This window comes from Scophthalmus maximus, chromosome 11 (genome assembly GCF_022379125.1).
Source record: "Scophthalmus maximus strain ysfricsl-2021 chromosome 11, ASM2237912v1, whole genome shotgun sequence".
Taxonomy (NCBI): domain Eukaryota; kingdom Metazoa; phylum Chordata; class Actinopteri; order Pleuronectiformes; family Scophthalmidae; genus Scophthalmus; species Scophthalmus maximus.
In genome coordinates, this window is record NC_061525.1 from 17252720 (window position 1) to 17275870 (window position 23151).

Genomic DNA, 23151 nt, shown 5'->3' on the forward strand with positions numbered 1-23151 from the left:
TTCATTTACTCGCAAGTCCTGCAGTGCCTAACCAAGCTTTGTGTTTGTGGGCGGGTGGGGGGGGGGTGGGGGGGGGTTGTGTGCAGCAATAGACTTATAACTTTTTTTTTGCATCCAATTTGACAGTGATTCATTTTCAGTTCAATGCCAACAAAGCACTTTAAATTGCACGAGGCACTGTTTTTACTGGAAATGAATCCATCCACCCACCCCCCCCCAAAAAAAAAATCAATTAGGTGCATTAGGATTTTAGCTTCTCTCTTGATGTAGATCTGAGGTAACTGCCCCTGTAAAAAAACAATTACTGTTTTTCCGGTCGCTCTCGCACAACAGTGCATGCATTGAAAACGCTGTCATTGCAACATTATTCTACAGATGATCTCCTCAAATAAAGGTGAAGTGATGCAATTATGTATTTAACTTCTTGAAAAGGATTTTTTTCCCCACTGCATGTTGCATCAGCAGGTAAGAGGATTAATTCTTCAAACTTTTCCACTGATACTACGCAGAGGAAGAAGAAAACATCGCTGAATTATCTGAAAAGAGGTTTTCGTCATCTCCCGCTTGACTCTTTTCACCATCGCTGAACGCTGAGCTGCTTTGTCTCGACATGAAATAAAAACCACAGTCCCACATTGGTCCGTATTAACGAGTTGAAATATTTATTTTAAAAACTGAAAAAATAAAAACAAACCCACCAACAAAGTTTTAGTATATCATACAAAGACATATTTCACTGTTGCTATGGGAGTATTTGTTTCTCTTTGACTACAGTGTGAGGCAGTTTGAAAGGCTGGCTGAGCTGGTAGCACTACAGACACAGACCCGAGAGAGAGAAGACACAAAGAGCGAGGGAGGTTAATAAAGAATATCTGGGGGGGAAGAAAAAAACACAGCTTAACATCACTCAAGGTGCTTTCATCATTCAAGACACTTGGGATAACATCAAAAGTGTATGAATCCTCCTTCTATGGTTTATTTTTGTTTTTATATTCCAATTTTTCCTAATGAAATCAGCGATTGTTTAGCTCATGTGTGGGAGAAGTAACAGAACTCTGCTAAATGAATTGTTAAGTACAAAGACTTGTAGCCAACAGTACCGCAACCAATACTTGCCCTTTGCTTTAACCTAGTTGGTGCAGCAGATGGGTGCTGTCGAATGGGAACAAATATTTGTGTTCCATAATCATTTTTTGGTGATTTAACCATCTGCTGTTCCAAGTGTGTTAAACCTTTTTCCTTTTTGGTTTTTAAGAATTATTGGCAAATACTATTTGACCAGTGTCTGTTAAATACCCAGTGTCACAACTTTCCAGAGCTACACGGCTGAGGCGGAGCGTCAAAACTAAGTATGTTAAGACAGGGAAAGACAAACTCCAAGAAAATCATCACCATCATCATCAAACAGAAAGGAGGAGATCAGGTGTTGGGTTCAAAATGGACGCCTTCTCATCTTGTGGTTTTTATACACAAAGGCATACAAGTCAGTCTTCTCATAGTCCACTGGAAACAACACGAAAGTCAGTTCATCAGTCTCAGCAGGAAATTCTGTTAGATAACAACCTCGTACAGAAGAAATAAAGACTTATATTAGTCATGTGTGGCAATGGTGGGCACCATTTTGTATCCCTAATTCAATTAAACTGAATCCTTAACTCGGAGCGATGCAAAAATTGATGCCATGACACGAAAAACAAAATGTTATTTCCAACAGTTAAAGGCTTTGAGTTCATACACACAGCTACTTGGTCTTGAGGAAGCTATTGGAAACACTGCAGTCTGTGCACTGCATACGTCGGGCTCCACTGTGGTGCTGGCAGTGCCCACCGTTAGTGAAGGATTTATAAAACTGCAGTCGACCATCAATCCTGCAGGGTATTTGAGGAGGCATGTAAATGTTTAACATTTCATGAACAAAGGTTTGTGCAGTGGGATGGCCTCGAACGCTTATAATCGAACATTCAACCTTGATTCGAAGATGTCAAACAATTTAAGGATTTGTAATTGCCCCCGGCAGTCGTGTCTCCTGCGGTACCCTAACTGGATTACCATCCTCACCAGGAGCACAGTCGTCCTGCTGGCAGGGTCATTACGTCTCCAGGAGGAACGGATACGTGCCATCTGTCAGAAGACGACAATGTTACCAGTTCACTGTGTGCCAGGGTCCCAGTTATGCCTCCGAAGCTGCTGCTGCTGCTTCCGTGAAAGGCTTGTCGCGGTGCTGCTCGACTGAAAATATGCACCAAGAAGGGGTTGCCAACTTATTTGATCAACTCTGGGGTTTGTTGGCAGATTTGAACTGTTGTTGCGAACAACCGGGAAAAGTCGCAGACCTCAAAGTGTTGTGACTTTTTTTCCCTGTATTTTAAAAGAGAGAGTTTCCTCCCACTACCCTCCTTTACTAACTTTAAAAGAGGAAACGACAAAAATGACCCCATGTCATTAGGGTTTTAGCAACACTGCCCTGTTCCTGTTTCCAGGCGAGCATCTGTTAAAATCATATGGTGAAAAAGAAAAAAGGAGGTTCGCTTCATGTTAACAGTCATGGTCGTCACAACGGTGAAGAGGTGAAAGGCAGAAAGTCCAGTGAACCATCTCGTGAAGCGGTACGGACTTGACGCGGTGATAACTCACAGTGAGAAACGAACGGGCAGAAACTAGGGAGGAGGAGAACGTCAAACTGCACCGACGGATGGAGAGGGCAGCGCAGGCTCCCACAGCGCCACGAGCTCGCAACGTAGACCAAGAACACCAGTTTCAGCAGCGGAGCATGCACGCCACCTGCGTCACACAGAGACATGACTTCGGAGGGCTGGGCTCGGCCCTCTTTCTGCTGAGAGCTCGCCCCTTTGTGCAGTGTATCCTTGTGCTCGTATCCTCTCTGCTGCGACTCCTCGTTTATCAGAAACCAAGGAGGAAGACGAAAGAGAAGCAGAAGAAGAAGACAATAAATACTCGGCCGAACGGATCAACTTCACCGCCGCTTTTCACCGACACAGTCCTGGGCGATAGGCAGGGGGAACATGAGGCTGTGAAGTCGGGCTGCACTGTACCCCCCCCCCCGCCCACCCACTCCTTACTACATCCGACAACCCCCCCTCTGTTGAGCCCCTGGTGCTGTCCTTCAAGGAAGCTTAATGGACATGGGTGGACAAGCAGGTTTAGAAAAGAAGCACCCTTTCATTTGGCTTAGATAACAAACAAATAAAAAAGAGAAAAGAGGAAGAAAACAAGGGACAACGCGACTGAAAAGTGTGTGTATAAATAAAAAGAGGCAGACAGAAGCCGGTCTTATGGTGGCGAAAGGGGGCGAGAGTGGGTAGAGGGGACCGGTCTCAACCTGTGCCTGTGGAAAGGACCGAAAAGACAGATGTTAGTCCTTTTCACTTCAGTATCTTCGAAGAGATATTCATTGTGCAGTGGCTCCCCCTTTATCCTCACCCTCCTCATTGTCGCCCCAGCCCTCTGCTACCCCGGCCAGCAAGTAATGCTTCTTCCTCAGTTCGCCGAGACGCTCGCGCTCCTTCTGCAGGCGAGTCTCCAGCTCCAGAACCAGGACCTGAGGAAACACGCACTCTTCATTTCCCTCGTAAACCACATAAATCCCACAATTATAAACACGGATTTAGTTACACAGAACATAATTGGATGGAGACTTTTACTATTAAAAAAAAAACTTGTTTGGAAAAAAATTGCAACCTTTGCATCGTTAGATTCTCTTTTTCACTAAGATATAACAGGCAAATTTTGATTTTCAATCAAGTATTCTTTTTTTATACACAGAAATGTAGTCCAGGCTAAATGTGGTTACACTGGGGAGCAGTAAAGAAATTCTTGCCTGTACATTTATTAAATTTCCCTTGCATTTGAGTGTGTGTGTGTGTGTGTGTGTGTGTGTGTGTGTGCATTAATTGTCATTACTTACACAGGCTTGAGTTAAGGCTTGTGAAATACACATTTTTTTAAATAGGAGTCGTTTGTCATTTACAATGGGCCGTCTGTATTTGTGAGCATTTAGAAGGTGAGTGGAGCAGAGCTTCAACACAGACATATATTCAGCTCCTCAATAGTTAAAATACAAAGTAACTTCAGATGTGGAAATTTGATTTCCAAACTCACATATCAACTTCCCGATCAATAAGAATAAGAGTTTTTCTCTCGTTTCCAATGAAAGTCACAAAAAAGAGTAGAGTTACTTTTCCTTCTCTGCGTACAGAATATTTTAAGACTTTTATTTTTTTGCATGTATGTTGTATCCTGTTGTTTACCTGTGCATCCATCTCTTGTCGTTTGATCTGTGTGAGAGTCATGCTGGAGAAGTCCATTGTGTCTGGAAACACAAAACCAAAGGAGAAAACTTGTTTTGACAGTCAACTTCAAGGGTCAAACAGAAACGTGCTATCTGACTTTTAGTGAGAAATTAAGTTTTTTGTGAAATCAAAATCTGGACATATCAATGACTGTCAAGCTAATTTAACTTTAGTGAAGGCGTTCATCTCACCTTTCTCTTCAATCTGGGACTTCCCAGACTTGGTGGAGGCCACGACAGCGGCGGTGGCCTGTGTGACGCCGCGGGACGCCTGCTGCAGACGGTGCAGGTTGCCGCTGTCTTTGTCTGCTTTGACCTGATGAGAGGGGAGAACAGAACACAGGGCAAGAGACATGACATCTACAACATGGGAATGCTGCTTACACCCGCGCTCCGCCAGCTGTATTAGTTCCGCAAATACCAATCAATTTAAATCATCCAGTCACAGTTATTCTTGCCAATACAGTTGTGAAATTAAAAAGGGCTATTGCCCCAGTTTTCTTCACAGGGAGAGTGGAGACTACAGTTTTGAGTAGTTTGCTCACCTTAGAGGCAGCTACTAGCTGTGCAGTGCTGGCAGCTATTTCATGTGAACACACCATCAACTCCTCAAACTTCCCTTTGCCCTGCACCACCAGATCAGCAGCATCCCTGGAACGACGCAGTGCAAAATAAACTCAAAGGTAACTTTGTCCTTCCTCATTTCTCTCATCCTTTATGGAAGTTTAAGATTCATAAGAGTGATCACAGCTTCTTGCAAAACACTTTTTTCCACATCCAACTCCACGACCCATGAGCACTTTCACACTTTGCTGTGAGTGAGAGATACTCAGCTGAGGACTGGTACTCACACCATGACCGTGGCGCCCCATCCCACTGCTTTGGAGGCAGAGATCAGCCCCTCGGTCCAGCGGGAGTTCTTGGCATAAAATTCCTTCATGGAGGCTGCCCCCTGGTGGACAAAAGAGGATACATTACACCAAACTGTGGCACACTTTAAAAAAACAACAACACAGAGGCTGTATCTCACAACTCCTTTGATCAAATATTAGTTTGTTTATCATTATTTGAATATGAAACAAGATAATAGGTATTCAATTTGTCCAAAACCAAAAGTTTAAGTTTACTCTAGTTTACTTTTAAATCAATGAAAGGGATTAATATACAACTGACATGCTCACTGACTACGCACCAGGCGCTTAGGTCTCTCTTTCACTTTCCTATATAATAACTATACATTATATTTATTGAATTAAAAAAAAAAGTTTGTTTTTCATTTATTTTTTTATCAGTAATTTTCTTATTTCATTTATTTTACTTTTTCACTTATTTATTTTTGCTTTGTGTTTTTATATCGGTAATATTCTCTTATTTTATATGCTCTCATCTCGTGTTAAACAAGTCATGTTTGTGTCGTGTATCTTTGCTTTTTTACCTCAAAGCACATCCAGTCTATGCTTGTCGTCATATTAAATGTGCTACATAAATAAAGTTGACTGGTTTGAGGAAAAACTGGAAAATTCTCACATCGGAGAAGCTGGAACAATCAAATAATCACCAAAGCTCCATAGTCAGTATTTCAATTTGAAATAAAGCAAACAGTACAATTCTCTTGGACCGTGCAACTTAATCTAAATAGAACAGACCAAAAATTAGGCTTTGTCGACCTGCGAATTAAAATTTGTGAATTTGAAATGCAGCAATTAAAAGATTAATTATAATATGACTGGTTTGCAGAGGTCACATCTTATATTCAAAGAAATGATGCTGCTAATTCAAACTGTCAACAGTCACACAAAGCTCTTCCTTGCTGTTTACTTCAGGAAGAAACAGCGGCAGCGTAACTCACCCTGCCGCTCTCCACGATGTCCCTCTGCAGGTGTTTGGAAGACAGAACCAGCTCCTTGATCGCCCGCATCAGCTCCGTGCACGAGGCCAAGATCCTGCGGGGGGCGACAGAGCAGAGGTGCCTCAGGTATCCTGGATGAAACTCGTTTGTTCCACTTTGCTCAGCGATTGAGGTTTGTAGTCCAAAAGAAATAACACCATCAAACCAGACATGCAGCAGCTTCGCATTGGCTGGTTGAGTCAAGATTTATGTGCACGCAACAAATTCCTGTGGAGTTTGGAGCAGAGAGCCAAGCGTCTGTCCGATAATGTAATCAGGAGATTCCTGAACGTCTGGAGCTGTTTGCAGCACATAAGCCCATCTTGTGCAAGACATCAATAACCTGATAACAGTTTAGAGAAAGAAAAAGTTAAAAACTACAGAAAAGATACTGGAGAAACAAATGTAAGGTTCGCCGGCTTCAGACAGATGCACTGAAATATCATATAACCGATGTAAAAAACATCTCCGCTTCTTTGCTACCGTTTACATCTGTGACACTGTGTGGTCATCTCTCAAACAAACAAAGAGCGAGAGGCTTGGCTTGCTGTAATGTTTGCTTTTTAATCAGATGAACCACTTCCTAAATCTTCAGATTTTTAAGCCACAAGTCATTTCTCTTTCACCACAGAGAGAGTCATTGCTCTCCTGGCTTTTAGCCGCTGAGAGAAACTTTTTTGTTTTTGGGTCAGCTGTATTTCTTTTTGGGCAAAGTGTGATATCTTTTACACCTCTGTAATTGAGGTGATCTTTTAGGGTGGATCCTCTTGCGATCTCTTCAAACTAATTTAAACTGTTTTCAGACACGAGCTGCGGATATTGTCCAGAAACTTGTTTGCCGTTCAAACATGAAGAAAACAGAAAACGCAGCAGGAGATTGTTCGAGTCAGATGCATTCACGGCAGCAGGAAAACCTCTGGAACATTCAGGCGAGGGATCGGGCGCCCACTCGCTTGCCATGAATCTTCCGCAGATTTTATCTGAGAGCAGCTTTAGATTCAAGACGCTTCAGGTATTCACTTCAAGGGGCAGTAGGCGATGTTCAACCAATACACTTTTTTGTAAAAAAAAATCTGTGAATACTTCCTCACGGTCCGCTAGCTGTCGGTACTGTGTGTCCGGCCTCTGTTGATTGAAAACCCCCCAAAAATTGGTGCGGGCCGCACGTTGTTACAGACAGCGCTCAATCCCAGCCCTAATCTGTGTGTTTTACCTCTCGTTGACCTCCATCTTGATTCCTGTATCAACTGCTCGAGACTTGTTGAGCATTTCCTGTTGGAAAACACACAGAGGCACAAAGGAGAGAAAAAGTTTAAACTGAATTAGGGGGCAATGTTTTTTTTCACACAGCAAGCAAAGAACAACATGCACACACACGCACATACACGTCTGCCATCAGATGGTCACATCTATTGTAAACACACACGCACACACACACACTCTTCAGCACCTCTATCCTGGCGGCAGCTGACTCCACCGCAGCAGAAGTGGCAGCCATTTCCTGCTCCACAAGATCTCCCAGCTCCCCCTGCTGTAGCTCCAAACCCCGAGGACGCAGCTTCTGAAAAAGTTAAAACCCACAAGAGAGACTCGAGTCAAACGTTACAGCGGGAAGGGCGGCACCCGTCACAAAAATCATCACACAGCAACTCTGGCAACAGTGTGACCCGTTCTGTGTCTCAAACCTCGGCAGTGGCCAGAATGGCCTCCAGCACTGCCTTCAGTTTGCCGTCGTCGGCCGCAGCCAGTCCGTCCTGCTGCTTCATCCGTCCCAGCAGAGCCAGAGCCTCGGCCCCACACGTCTTCACGCTCTCCGACAGGGCTGACGAGGACAGGGAGGATGCATGTGTTATCACCCAAACAACTGACATTTAAAATATAGAAACCCACACTGAAAAGAACACATTTCTGTTGTAATTTACACTCAGTTTGATATGAAAATACCATATCGTTTCCTCCAATCTCTGATGTGTTGGAGTGCCATTAGTGGCTGCAGCTGTAGTGTTCATTTTACTGACGTCCCCTCAGGCCGAGCGTCTAATAACAGCCACTCTGACATGAGGTCGGGAGAAACTAAAACTCCACAGCAGCTGTCGGCCCGCCATTTTTAGGTGCAGGGCGGCCAGCTGATGTGCTTTAAACTGTACACAGGATTTTAAAAGCTCAATTAAGCTCAATTAAATGTTTTTGCAATGTATGGACACACGGGCTCATTGCAAAGCACTCGCCATCGATTTCCAGAGCTGCAGCTACAGACGTAGCATCAGTCCGACCCAGTTTCAATTCTCCATGTTTGTTTTTTTGTAATAAGACCTGAGCTGACCAGAGCCTCATTATATTTGGGCATGTTTAGGCTGCTTACGTCTCCCAAGAGAACAAATTCAAGGGCAGACATTACTTCTGTCTGAAGTCAGCATATGTTCTGATTATGCAAGTTTTTGCTGAGCTTGAGGAGATGATTATTATAAAAGGGGCATTTCTTATCACAATGCAAATGCTGCTGCAGGACGTTCAGATACATGAGACACTTTAGGTGCTCACAGACCTGTCAGAACGTGTACATTTATGGGCAGACAGACTCGCCCAAAGATTAACATCAGGAGACCTGGAGACTACACTCTGTTCACACACACACACACACACACACACACACACACACACACACACACACACACACACACACACACACACACACACACACACACACACACACACACACACACACACACACACACACACACACACACACACACACACACACACACACACACACACACACACTCATAAACATTTACCGTCAGCTTGCTCCACAGGCACCATGTGGGAGGTGGCACTACCCTGAACGATGGTGTCTCCCACCAGGTGACCACACTGGGTCACCACTCGTAGCAGCTCAGACACACCTGCAAAAAGACAAAGACAAATTGGTATGAAAAATATACACACTCTCACACACACCGGATATCAGAATAATTGGAAAACTTAGTTCCGCACCCCAAATCGGAGGTGTCAGCTATTAAAAATGTTTTGCTCCTATTATGACAACAAGCGCCTAACACACAAGTGTATGCGTTTTCAATTTTTTACATGCCCATCACAGCTGGCGCTTTGTCTTGGCTCCTTGTTAATATGCCAATATTGGAAAGAGGTGTCACACTTTCATTGGCAGTGTCCAGGAGCACATGAATGACGAAATTCACGTTTTAAAGCCCCGGCCTGCACACAAAATCTTGCATCATTGTCATAAATGTTATTGCAGAGTTTCTTGACCTCCCATCTTCAACTTGAGCAGACAGGCCCAGGTACAGTACAGGGGTTTCAGTTTTTCGGATACCCCAACCCGAGGTAGAACATCCCCTTCATGAAATGGATGGTTGTAACAAAGTATTTTATTGAGCAAAATACAGCAAAAAGTGATGAAATGGATCAATATATAGAATCACACTATAGGCAAAAAAAGTGCAGAGTAAAACCACTCTGGAGATGGTACCATGCCTTCAGAACTACACATACACACTCGTCACTGATTGGACAAAAGCCGTAGCACAATGGTGACACATCACAGCCTCTCGTGTCCTATTGCTTCACTCTACAATTCACTCACCTCTCCTCTTTCTACATGCATCCCCTGCTCCCTGCCTATCGCCTGATGGGCCAGCTGTCCCTGCTGAGTTACAGACAATGGATTATTTCAAAATGAATGTGTTGAGTCAGTGGTGGAACGTTTGAAATAACATATAAAAATAACACGGCAATTCAACAGTGCCACTCATCTTATATACATCTGGGAGGGGGGGGTTCTCAGAACAAACTGGGCTCTCAGAATAACGTATTGCTAAAATGGTGTCACCTGAATGTATAAATAGTTGTATGACAATGGAAATTGAATTTCACAGATATTTATTCAAATCTTTTGCTTTTGAAATTTGATTTCAGGGGGGGGGGGGAATTGTCGCCAACAGATTAAAAAAAATCAAAATTCTTTCAGTCATGATCCTTTGTTGCCTAAAAAGTTAAATGTGCCATTCTTGAAAGCAGTTTCTGTCTGCAATGACACAGAGGCCCCTTCACCACCTGCTGGTCTGCCCACAGTGCACACTAAATATCACTTCCTGCCCATTTAGCTGAATGAGCCAAAATAAAATGTGTAAAAACAGAACAACAACTATATATCAATGGATTGCTCAACACCTTCCAATACTACCTTAATGCGCAAAGGATAATCTACACATTATCATCACACTTGATATTATCCGCTCATTATTTCGGTCGCTGCCCAAACAGAACAATCCGTATCAGTCCTTCCTCCTGTCCTCTGTTGTCAATCACTTCATTGACTTGCATATTAATTAGCCATGTGCTGGTTCCGCTGTTAGAGGGAGGAGGGGCTTGTCTTGTATCAGCCAGCGGCGACACATTTTAAGATACGTGGCAAGAAAACAGTTAGACTACAGTACACACAGCCAGCTATCGTTTCAGATCGTTTCTAGCGGTGGCTTTTTACTCGCAAAGGTTTTATTGCACTAATCAGCGTAGTTGGAGGAGCACAGCCCAGACACAACAGAGGAGGTTGTGCAGAGAAACGTCAGAGCTTATCAATACCGCCTTCAATAATTAGTCCTAAGTTTAGGCGATAGTATCGCTGGGGCAGCTGTCGCTGCTGAGGAGGGCTGCAGACCGTGGATTTATTTCCAATGCGTTGAGTCTTTGGTGGATTGACTGTGTTAAAAAATAACACAGCAATTCAACAATGCCAGCTTCTATGGGGAGCGACATTAACAAAGAGATATTGATATTCCAACATGATCTTACTTTGAGTATTCGTAACGTAACATTAGCTATCTTAATATAGACGGTGTCTGAGGACATCACTCACACTCTTTAAAAACAAACAAAAAATTAAATTACACCCTTGTGTGGCCCTCAAAAAGGTAAACTCCTCTCACCTGTGTTGTCAGCTATGAAGGCATCGCCGGCCGAATGGAGTCGGTCAATACAGTCTAAAGAGGCCTGACATCTGGATGCTAGGTAATCTGCCGAGATAGACAAAGAGACGAGACAAACATGAGCGTGTGCACACAAACCTTACACAGCACAGTGCTAATTGGTTTTCCCTCAGCGAGTCGGAGCTCATTTTTGTTCTGCGTTGTTGTAGAATTAAAGCTCCCGACCTGCGGAGCTGGTGCAGCTGATGTGTGCCGGGTCATCTATCCGAGCCAGCGAATCCTGGATGATCTTCTCTGCCTCCTCCACAGCTCCCTGCAGACTGGACCAGCGAGCCGCCACCAGCTGACTCTCCAACGCCTGCTCCCTGCTCTCCTGTGGACGCAAACACACAGGGACAAGGCTGAACTTGCCGCACCATTTAAAGAGAGAATGAAACTATTAAATGGTCACAGCAGATCTTGGCGTTTCTGTCACCTCATGCTGCTCGATTTCTTACAGCTTATTAAAATAGTTAATTAGGAAAATGACAAGTCTTCACCTTCTCGTTGAGCTGATTCTGCAGGGCCTCCGCCGTCTTCACCCCGCTCTCCCTCTCAGTCGCCAGTGAGCTTTGGACTCGCTCTAGCTCCTCTCCCTGGGCGGCCAGCTCCGCATCCACCTTCGACAAGGACTGCACCAGCTCTGCCTTCTCAGACTGCAGGGCGGCCAGCTGAGTGCTGAGCACCTCGCTCGACTGCACGGGGGAAATAAAAGACGGAGGGATGAAGGAATGCAGACGAGACGGACGAGGGACAATGAGCAGACGGGAGGACGTGGTTGGGATGATACGCAGCTGTCAGGACATGTCAGGATGTGGTATAATACAGGTGCTCCAACCTCACAATAAAAAAAACATCTGCAGCCAGTAATTATAACAATATTGTCTGGTTGCACAACTTGGCTGTAATGCAACAATCAATCACAAACAACAGAGTGAAGTTAGATCACATCCTGTGCACTCTAGGTTTGTGAAATCAAATATTCAGACATTCATCATTTTGGAAGTGGACTCAAATGACGAGGCGTGTGCATATAGAACGGGTGAAAGACTTACAGCCTGTGGTGCCAAGCAGGTCCGACACAGGAGGAGAAAATGTTGAGAGACGGACGAGAAAACAGAATCGTTAAGAATGTGATTTTTATGTCAGGAGCAAGCGAGAGCTGGACACTGGAGGCATGATACAGAAGCGATGGATTGTGGGGCTGCTGTGTGTGAAAAGGGCTATATGAGATTTAGAGAGATGGAGGAGGACAGAGTTGATGAAGTAGTAGCTTTTAGACAACAGGAGTGGGAGGCTGAGTGACAGATGAGAGCTACGAGGAGCAGTCACAATCCATCAGCGAGGGAGTGCAAGGGATTGTGAGGGTTAAAAGTGTCAATTAATGACCTTTTAAATTTCAATCATTCAATTTGTCGCCCCCCAAAAATGAGACAAGAACACAGTACGGAACTACAGTACAGGTCAAAACGTCACTGCGGCAATGAAATCCTTTAATGGGAGCTCTCTTTTTTATATCATTCAATCTTCCTTTTAGGAATATTTCAGATTTTTTTTTTCACTTTCTCACAGATACACAGAATACGAAATCCTCGGCCACTGACAGAATGTAAGGAACCAAACAACTCCCATTTACACAAGCAGCTGTTTGGATGACATTTCACTGTGCTTCTGTGTTTTTATGAAGGTTATAAACATCAGCTTGGCATTTGCCCGTTGCACTTGGCTCAGCTGTGCAGAGATGACAAACACAGGCCGTGAGAGGATCAAGAAGAAAAGGACGGGTGGTCGGAGACTCTGAAATGGTTTCTGCAAAAGAAGAGTCGGTGACTAAGGGGGGAAACTGAGATGGAGGCAGTGTGGATGACAGACGGGGCATTTGAAGAGGAAAAACAAGCACAAAAACAGCTTTGTGATTGTTCTTAAAGAGCGAGCGAGGCAGAAGATGGAAATGTTATTTGACTACGGTGGAACATTTCACTTTGGAGCATGCACTCACTGACAGATGTTCAGGTGTGGTCAACTTTAAAAACAAAAATCACAGGTCAAGAACCGGGGATCGGTTGTAACCATGAAAAGTCAGGACGGTTTCAAACAAATTGAAAAGTCTGATGCAGATATTATCATATTACCTGCATATAATATTAATTCATAAAATGGGTTAGATGGAAGACTCAAATTTATCCTGAAAATGGATCCCGGGTTCTGCTGATTCTGGTGACCAAAGAGTGAACAGCAAATAACCGATGACTCGGTTCATTGGGACTGTTGATGAATTTGTTTAGTAACTTTTCACAGGGGTCTGGATAGCAGACCGAGAGAAGAGCCTCTGACCTGTTGTGACGAGGCCACGCTGGTCTTCAGGGAGTCCAGCTCCGCCCGGCTGGACACCAGCTCTCTCTGGAGCTGCTGGAACTGCTCCATCTGTTCCCTCTCCTGAGCGAGAAAAGTCATAATCTCACTTCTCACACAGCTCGCGTCACCTCAGTCAACAAGAAATTTGCAGTGGTTCAAAAAAGTCCAAGTCCAATCTTTTCCTCACCATCAAACCTCTCTGTATGTAATGCACCCTGCGGTGATTGCAACATTAACGTCACCCTCACCTGTCTGTCCGCAGCCTCATGGGCTGCTTTCACCTTCTCTTGCATCTCTCGCCTCACGTCCTCCACTTCATCCTGGGCTGCCTGGGCCACCGTCACCTGACGGGTCACCTCTGCATTCTTGAGGCAAATAAAAAGAGAGAGAGAGAGAGAGAGAGCACTTCATCTAACCTGGAGGCTCCAGATTCGGGTGTAAGGACAGAAAGGAACACTCTTTCTTACCTTCCTCAACAGGTCTGCGTGACTCTGAACCAACTCTGTGTACTTCTCCTTCAGCTTGGTGTAGCGCTGCTCGTTGGCCTGAGCTTTTTCTGGTGGGACAAGCGGAGGCAGAGAGAAACGAACACAGTGATACGGTAAATTACCTCAGCGCGTTGACGACTCCTACAATAAACCCGGGGATCAATGAGTTACTGGTTTTGTTTTGCGTGACAACTATTTGTTTTCTCCTTCTCCTTTCACTCAGACTCAGGTTGAGAAATTAAAAGTGTATTTTAAACAGTTTTAAGCAAAGTGCTTCACAAAAAGGATAAAGGAAAATACTGGACTGGACAACCCTCTTTGCTTGGTCCTCAACACAGTGACCAGAATCAAATGTAACCCACAGATTTTTTGCAACTGCCTTAAGGGGCCAAACATAAAACACTGCATGTTAAATGTGCTGGTTTGTACTGGAATATTCAAATAATGCTGCTTCTCTTTAGAAGCTTCTATTGTGAAACACACTCCTCTGTCAGATGATATTTGTTTGAGCTTATTTAACAGTAAAATGGTTGGATTTTGACACAAAAGGCGACAAAGCGAAGGGAAGAACAATTCATAAGTTTAAAACTCTTTACTCTCGATCTCGGTCAGGCTCCGCTGCTCCTTTTCCGTGTCCTCCCTGACCCTCCTCAGGTCGTCCAGCTCCGCCTTGAGGAACTCACTCTCCCCCAGAGCCTGCAGCCTCAGGTGGCTCTGCTCGGCGAGCTCCGCCTCCAGCTCACTGACACGCCCCCTCAGCACCTGACACAACCGACCGCTCTGGTGACGGACGGAGAGACAGGAGGAAGGGTAAAAAGAAAAGAGGGGCAGAGATGAAGATGGAGAGAAGATGATTCAGACTTCACGTTGCGTGTTGGTTCTGATTGTTTGTCTTTTAAGTTCAATGTGTGATTTAAAAGATGCAGCAGCAAGTACAAAGGAAACATGGTTCTCCGATTCCTCACCTCTAGTCTGAACGACTCAAGCTCTTCTTTGAGGGCCTGGATCTCCCTCGTCAACTGTTCAATCAGACGGTCTCTGATGGATACAGAAACAATATATCTCATTGCTCACGTAAATCAATAGACAGCTGAATAAATAAACTGTATCATCAATGGTGACTGTCATCCTTCACGATCGTATGTCTGTTTTATTCAGGCCCAAATTCTTTCCTAACTTTGCATTTACAACTAATGTAATGAATTCAAATTCAAAGATCCGCACGTGTGCTTAAAATTTCAACTGGTAGTAGACAGATAATATTTTCTAAGTGCAGGAGGGAAATATGTTTTGAGAGCCGGCACATAACAAGCCGTCTCAGATTAACTGGATTGACTTGCATTTGTTTTTGTTATCAGGGCACAGAGTGAAGAATGAATCAGGTGTTTAAAAGTCTTGGTGCAAATGTAACACATTTATTTAAAACAGATCAAAATATATATCTCAGTATGATCTCGTGGTGAACTTTACTTGTCCTCTTTGCGCATGCCGTTCTGACTGTTGAAGTTGAACGGGTCTATCGCAGCCGAGGTGCCGAACAAGTCGTCAAACTTGGTCTCCACAGCAGCCTGGAGGGTTTGAAAATCAGAATATTACAGGAGAATATAGATAAATCAAATGAAATATGTAGATCAAGCTTACACTGGTACCATTTCATCCTTGGTTGGGCTTTAATTAGTAACTAACCAGGGTTACTATTTTTTGAGTTCATTGTTTTTCTGTAATTATTCAGTTTTTTAGGTAACATGGTCATTAACTTCTACCGTCCACCATAGTGCTATAAAGAGGGTCATGCACAGTCTATGATCCAGGTGTTAAAGTAATGGATAACCTCATTATATTTAATGTCACAAAAAGACAAATATATTTGTTTATCCCCCATGTTTACCTCACCAGGAAGCTATTTTATAGTAAATATAATAAACACAATGACATGTAGTTTCATATGGAAATCTACTAGTGAAGCAGGTTATTTCCTGTTTCATCTCATCCACGTTTCCCTCTTTGAATCTATTCCCTCCTGAACCCCCCCCCCAAAAAAAATATACAAATAAATTTACAATTTTGGATTTGCTGATCACAGAGACACACATTCTGAGACAAGGAAGCTGAGATCGTTACAAAACAGATGCGATTGCATTTAAGACGGTACCATTCAGGGACACTTGTATTGTGTAGTTACCGGCAGCGAGGGAATGTCTGTGTCCACCAGGTCATCGGTCTCCACCATGTGCTCTGACTCTGGAGATGACGACTCGGCGGGGATCACGACCACGGGGCTGATGTGCTCCGACAGAGCTGACGCACGCAGGAAGTTAGGAGGGTTCTGCAAGAATGAGGCACAAGCTTCATCAGTATATATATATATATATGTGTATATAGATTTATGTTTTTTAAATTTCTATTGAATTCGATGAGACTTTCGCAGCATACAGTAGAAGTAAAACATTTCCTTTTTTTTTAAATCATGTGATCAGTGCATGCAAACTTTCCTGACATTTTCCAGAAGGGCTGTATGTAAGTATGCATGGGTCTGCAAATGTTGCTTGGGACATTTTGATCGAGTGAAAATTTCGCATGTGAAAAAAGAGCAGGAAACTATCTGGAAAAATTCACAGAGAGCGAGTGGGCGTGAATTATCCTCATGGCCTGCCTCCTGCATGCTCTACCAAGACGCATGTTTTCCTGTTGGTGTGAAGGCGTCTGACTCTGGCAATCTCCTGCTGCGATGGTCATGTGTGAAAGGCAAACTTATTTCACATATTTCATGTCTGAAAAACAGCTAAGTTAACAACACGTTGGTAAAAAGCTAAGGAGTTGGAATAAAAAGAAAGACACACAATAAGATGTTGTCAGATGTGAATGGAGACGGAGAGTAAAGGACATCTGAGCTCATATGACGAACTGGTTTAGAGTCTATAAACAACTAGTATCAGGAGGCAGAACTTTTATAAGTGGGAATTGAATTAAATTGTGAAACAGAAACCTGACACAACCGTCATGGGTCGACTCGGACTTAGGGTGTGGTAACTGTGCAAAATGTGAGAATTAGTGATGGGCAGTCCTCACCTCGGGCAACTGTGGGATCTGAATCAGCCTCTTGAAATACTGCAAGTTACTGGAGCGATAGAACAGACTCTTTAACCTGGAACAGAGGGGGAGAGAGAGAGATGGAGGGAAAAGAGGAATGGTAAGAGAATTAGAGTGAGGGAAGACGGAGCAAGATACAATTTGACATTGGAAATTCATTCAACATGGTACTAAGAGCTCAGACCTCTGGGTCACAGAGAGTACAGTACTGTGACCCACTGTGTATGTGCGCCTGTCAGTGAAAGTCATACTTTTTGAACTGTTCCTGGAAGCGATCTCTGTGGCCCTGGAGAGTGTCTGCTGGAAGGCCTGCACACAAAACACAAACACGTCAGTGCTCGGCCAAGAAAACTGTTCAGATACATAATGTGATTTGTAAATAATGTGTCACAATGAAAGCATTCAGATCTCTGAAACTACTACTTTATATTGTCTGAGAAACGGTTCACACACACACACACACACACACACACACACACACACACACACACACACACACACACACACACACACACACACACACACACACACACACACACACACACACACACACACACACACACACCTGTGATTTATTAAAATACAAACGACTCTGAAATCAGGCTGTCAGAGTCTGTGTCATCTTTCAAGTGTCTTCTTCAAACTAATTTCTCCAAAAAATGAATTTGACCTGTGCTGTTTGTTTTATTTTAATTGTTTTAATTAGTTAGCTGTTCATTCTTCATAAATAAAGTTGTGGAATCCATCTTTCTTACTGAGCGAGCCTGTATTGAGCACTTTGACCAGCAGAGTCGAGTGTGTGTGACTCACAGGAGTGCAGCTTGAACAGCAGCTTTACGGTGTAGTCGTACAGGTGGCTGCTGTCCAGGATGACTTGGATGAGGGGAGCCAGACGACACTGACCCGCTGCCGTCACAGACACCGACCGAGACATGTCTAGGGAGCTGAATACTAGGAGAGAGAGACACACACACACGCGGCAGATCAATAGATCTATTCACAAAATCAATATCTACGCACACAGACTCATGCAAGCTCGTCTGGCGTCAGTAAAAACACAGCATGAGCCACCGTACACCTCACACGCACATATTCAGTGACTCCTTTTTAAAGTTTCAAGTTTGTTAAGCACTTCAGAGACTTTGAAAGGTGCTATACAATGTTAGTTTATGACTATTATTATGATCATATTGGTGATTATTAATGCAAATTATTGCGCGCACACGCACACACACACAGGCACTTCTAGTTTTACGAAAAGCAGGTTTAAGTTTTAAAGTGGAGCGGAAAAGGAGCGGCAACCCGAAAACACTAACAGGATTGTTAGTGACTCCGTCTCTGCCTCCATCGTTACACCCCTCTTTCATTTCCCTGCTGAGCGGCTCACAGCATCTCCAGAGCCAGAGCGCGAGAGCCTCTGTGCACTGCAGAGGCGTGGTTTCCTGCACAGCTTGAACGGACACACACACACACACACACACACACACACACACACACACCCCCCCCCCCCCCAGGCCTGGCCTCTTTACCCTGAGATGACGTGATGCTTTTAAAATACACCAGACCGGGGGAGGAAGCTGACAAGAGCCTTAAGATTTGGGTTGAATTTAACAGACTGAAGTGAAGCGGTTTTAAAAAAAATGTTTTTTATATAAAAGTACAAATTCAGTCCTAGAAAGCACCAAACTCGGAAAACTAATGCAGAGGTACGGTTTTGCCAGATATCTCCATTTTTCTTGAAAGAAAAAAGAGGAGGAAGAGACGTTATTGTCACGTAGGACGCATAAAGGGCGTGATATATAGAATCCAGAATGCAATTTCCTCCCCTTCATTCATGAATGGGGGCGTGCAGCTTTACAGCATTTCTTCTAAAATCCTGGTCACATCCCGGCCGTCTATTTTGAGCCCTGGTCGGGCACTTTAAAAACATTAACCCAGGATGACTCACCCAGACAACAACAGGGACAGAGTACAGTATGCAACCACGAACTTGCCTCGTAGCAGACAGATAACATTGGATCACGTCTGTATGTTTCTGCACAGTACATCTATCAGTCAGACGCCGTCTTCCTGTCGGTCTAAGTTTGAACTTGTGTGCGCGCGCGCGTGTATGTACATCGTCACTGATCCGCCGCAGACTGGAAAAACTTACCACCGAGGAAGAGGTTGAGCTCACACTCCAGGTAGTCAAACATTTCTACGGTCAACTGGAAGCTGGGGGGAGGAGAGAGACGGAGAGAGAGAGTTTAGAGTTAACCACTTCCAAATGAGTTTATTCCCTTTTTCCTGTTTGTGAAATCAAGGAAACTAAACTAAACTCTTCCAAAATCAACTTTTTGGGGAAAATCAAATCTTTCTAGTGAATTCTCTTCATGACAACAGAGAGTTGCCTTCCTGCTTTTCTAACCGTCTGAGTCGTGTTCAAATCTGTAAATTTGATTTCACACACGAACTCCAGAAAAAATATCCAGGTCAGATGCAAGAAAATTTCCGGAGCATTCAGGTGAGGAGTGGCACCTGGAGAGAGCGCCGTCACGCTCGCCGTGAAACACCCGGGGATTTTACTGAAGTATTCTCACAGGGGCTCTCTGTCCGGAAGTTATCCAAGGGGTCTGGCAGGAAAAGTTGCAGAAAAAGGCCGGGGCAACATTTGGGGACATTTGCGTTCTTACGTACTGCCATCAGGAAAAGTTAAGGGAAGATGTCCGGACATCAGTGCACGTGTGCTCAAGTCAATTATACCTAGTACAAATCGCACCGAATAAATCTGAGGATTCGGAAATTGATTAAAGTGGAAGGAAAAAAAGTCATATTTCTATTAAACCAAACTAAACCAAACCCTAACCCTTTTCTCATTTTTTGCCTTTATCTCGTAAAAATCTGAATATATGTTCTTCTTCGGGGCTCTGAAGATCTAAATAACTTTTTACCAGATCTTGTTGCTGAACAAAAACCTTTAGGGCTTATCCGAGAGATCCCAAAGAGCAGCTTCATTTGGCTTACGTGTATGAGCGGCAGCTCCGGTGCGTCGTGATTAAAGTATTCATGCCGTTTCATTTCATTTCACATTTCAGTTGAGAAATAACACTGAAGCTCATTAACATGGAGGACCAGCACAGCGGTCCTGCTCAACAATAACAACAACAGCAGCAGCGACAGCACGCCAGAAACACTCACAAGTTGTTCACGTCGTTCTCTCCCGCCTCGTCGAGCTGTCTGTTTGACATCTGCAGGTTGCCAGGGAAACGAGGGTTCTGACGGAGAGGAGAAACAGGAGGAGGCTTTAAACTCAAATCACACAGTTCGGCTGCCGAGCTAGTTTCCCGAGCAGGTGGCGCACAGGGGATTGCTACAAAACGGTGAAGCTGCGAACCCCACAGTCCAAAACGATGAGCTGTGCAGCTCCGCTAATCTGAGGGGGCCACAGAGTCGGGTGATAATTATCTGCGTTGTGATCCCTTGTTGACAATAAAAATATTGATTCGAGCGGCTCTAAAGAGAAGGACCTGAAAGCTTCTTCCATCGCTGGCAGCAGTTTTTGAGATGAAACTCTTTGAATCCCGCAGGTTAATGTTCCGACTGTTCTGGTCAGTTAGTATGAAACTTGCTCATTGTTGATTAACTGACCTTTATCAAGCGTGCGATGAGAACAAAGGGTTTGAATTGTTTCTGCCCCCCGGAGTTACTTTAGATAACGCACAGTGCTTTTAGATCAACCTCACGGTGATGTAAATGTATATATCACAACAAATTTAGCAAATAATGGCAAATGAAATGTGAAATTAAAGCAGATGAAAGGGTTTTTAAGCCAGAGCGGCACATTACACATTCGATTCTCCAGCTCCCTCTTGCAAAACTGCCCCTCACCCTTGGGTAAGAATTAACTTCCGGCCTTTCAACTAACCACATCTTCCTGTGATAGCATCAACGCCGCCTGTGGGTCCCTGCACTGCCCCACTCAGCTGTCTCATAAAAAAAGGCCACATTACAGATTCTTGAGAGGCCATTAGTGTAAAAGCCAGAATTTCCTATGAGCCCGCCCCCCCGCAGAGATACGCTGGCACTAAAAGGAGAGTCTGAGACAAAGGTAATGAGTGATCAGGGAGACTGGCGCTGGGTTTTATAGGCCAGGCCGACTCACTTTGATGTGAAACTCCATTTTGGTGATGAGCAGTTTGAGGTAGATGCTGCACAGCTTCCCATAGCCTTCACTCAGGTGACCCTGCGGGGGAGAGACATTAAGAGAAAGGAGGAGAGACATGATCAAAGGTAGAAACTTCCCTGTCCTCCTCTCGGAAGACTCACAGCTTTGCTGGTTAAAGAACAAAGGGGAGGGAAGTCATTTGCTATTTTGAGGAAAATTTGCTTCGGCACTTTGTCCGAACGCAACATACAAAAGAGTCTCTACTGAAAAACACTCGTTCAGGTGGCGGCAGGGACAGTTCGTTTTTGGTCGGCGTAAAAAAAAAAAAAAATGGTGAACAAAGTTGAATATCCCCAACTACTTCTCACTTCCTTTTTCCTCCAGCCTGGGAGCGCGAGCGGCGATGACACAACAGGAAAGAGAGGCCACAACCTCGATCACAGGGACCAAACTTCCTGTTTCCTCTGGACATCAGCAAAAAAATGAGTGATAACAAAACAAAAAATCTATGGGGGCCTCCGTTTGAGTCGCTGCTGCTTAAAACACAACCTTGGAGTGATTTGTTCAGATTTCAATAGAGTGCAGTCTGTACAAGTTTACACAATAAACCTGAGCATCATTACTGTGAAGAGACTTGTGCTGACTTAGATCAATGCACACATTAACACTAACACAACTTTTAACCTATAGGGACAGAATTTCTCTAATAATGTTAAATTCTCATTTGTGGCACCTTGAAAAACCTAAATAGGTGAGAGCATGAATTTACCCAAGCCGACACGAGTTTGCCCCAACATGAGGCATTCAGACATTCACTGAGGTCCAGACATTTTCCAACTTATGGCTCAGGCCTCCACAAAATACAGGCTTAAATTCTCCTTATTTCTATATATTGTATGAGCTAACTGATGTGAATGAGTGATCTCTCAATTTGGAGTAATTCTCCTCTATTCATAGAGGCATAACAATAAAAGTGGCTTAGTTTATTTAAAAAAATATATATCAGATGTTTAAAAAACTTAAATGCGTCTCTCATGGACTGGATTTAAATTACAGGAGAACAAACACTGAAGAACAGAAGGTGATTTTAGCTTTGATTATCACTGTGGAAGACAGTTGAAAAAAGGAAAGAAATTAAAAACACAGTTGCTTGGGATAGGATTAATATCACTGAACAGGACAAGGGGATATTAAAACACCACACTTGATTAAATGTTTCACCCGTAGAGACGTTATGAGGCCGTATTCCTTAGACTCCTACCACCGCATGTCGTGACGTCACCAGATTAATATAATAACCTCTGTGTCCTTACCCACATCCTGCTCATATCAGTTAAATCTGCCTTGTTCCTCATGGAGTCCTTTATCACCTGGAGGGACGACAGCAGAGACAGAGAGCAGCGGGACACCGAGCAGAGAATTAGACATTTCAAAAAAAGGTCTGATGAAGGATATGTGACTACATGTATATTGTTTGTGTGTGTGTGTGTGTGTTTGTGAGTGTGTGTGGCGGTGTCGTGTGGATGACAGTGTAGGACACATAACATTTCATCAACAGAGCTACAGTGGAACAGGTAAGAGATCAGATTGTGTTTTTTCCCCGATGTGTGAGAGGAGGACGTTTTTTTGTTGCAGTTGTGTCGTCGCCACGTACGTTTGGATGTCCGTCTCGCAGCAGCTTGTGGAAGACGTGGCAGAACTTCCAGCAGAGCACCGCATTGCTGGAGAGAGGAAGCCGGTTGACCGCCGCCCAGAAAGTGTGGGCGCCTTTCTCATGATGGGTCCCCAGGATGCAGGGTGAGGGGGGCGGTCAAGGATCACAGGGTTAAAGTGCATCGGGACGTTATTCTGCTGATTCACTATTTGTGGTTCATTTTTCAAGCTCTCTGTCT

At 44.1% G+C, this 23151-nt stretch overlaps 1 protein-coding gene across 6 annotated transcripts in view; it reads right to left on the reverse strand.

Moving 5' to 3' along the window:
- Nucleotides 1–639: 639 nt before the first annotated feature.
- The window catches only part of hip1 (huntingtin interacting protein 1), a 43236-nt gene continuing 20724 nt past the window's right edge, over nt 640–23151 (reverse strand). For 3 of the 6 annotated variants that reach the window (XM_035622303.2, XM_035622307.2, XM_035622308.2), the window contains 31 exons: nt 22914–23056; nt 22573–22629; nt 21257–21337; nt 20293–20369; nt 19268–19329; nt 17926–18066; nt 17367–17424; nt 17095–17170; nt 16208–16351; nt 15496–15593; nt 14991–15063; nt 14622–14805; nt 14005–14093; nt 13786–13902; nt 13517–13618; nt 12238–12240; nt 11683–11877; nt 11369–11516; nt 11144–11230; nt 9802–9864; nt 8993–9100; nt 7883–8019; nt 7648–7758; nt 7411–7469; nt 6159–6252; nt 5161–5261; nt 4855–4960; nt 4502–4625; nt 4269–4330; nt 3442–3559; nt 640–3346 (listed from right to left, as the gene is read on the reverse strand). In XM_035622303.2, the coding sequence (XP_035478196.1) occupies nt 3336–3346; nt 3442–3559; nt 4269–4330; nt 4502–4625; nt 4855–4960; nt 5161–5261; nt 6159–6252; nt 7411–7469; nt 7648–7758; nt 7883–8019; nt 8993–9100; nt 9802–9864; nt 11144–11230; nt 11369–11516; nt 11683–11877; nt 12238–12240; nt 13517–13618; nt 13786–13902; nt 14005–14093; nt 14622–14805; nt 14991–15063; nt 15496–15593; nt 16208–16351; nt 17095–17170; nt 17367–17424; nt 17926–18066; nt 19268–19329; nt 20293–20369; nt 21257–21337; nt 22573–22629; nt 22914–23056 (3029 nt within the window). In that variant the 3' untranslated portion in view covers nt 640–3335. The remainder of the gene's footprint in view (nt 3347–3441; nt 3560–4268; nt 4331–4501; nt 4626–4854; nt 4961–5160; nt 5262–6158; nt 6253–7410; nt 7470–7647; nt 7759–7882; nt 8020–8992; nt 9101–9801; nt 9865–11143; nt 11231–11368; nt 11517–11682; nt 11878–12237; nt 12241–13516; nt 13619–13785; nt 13903–14004; nt 14094–14621; nt 14806–14990; nt 15064–15495; nt 15594–16207; nt 16352–17094; nt 17171–17366; nt 17425–17925; nt 18067–19267; nt 19330–20292; nt 20370–21256; nt 21338–22572; nt 22630–22913; nt 23057–23151) is intronic. The other 3 variants (XM_035622304.2, XM_035622305.2, XM_035622306.2) reach the window with 3 other exon arrangements.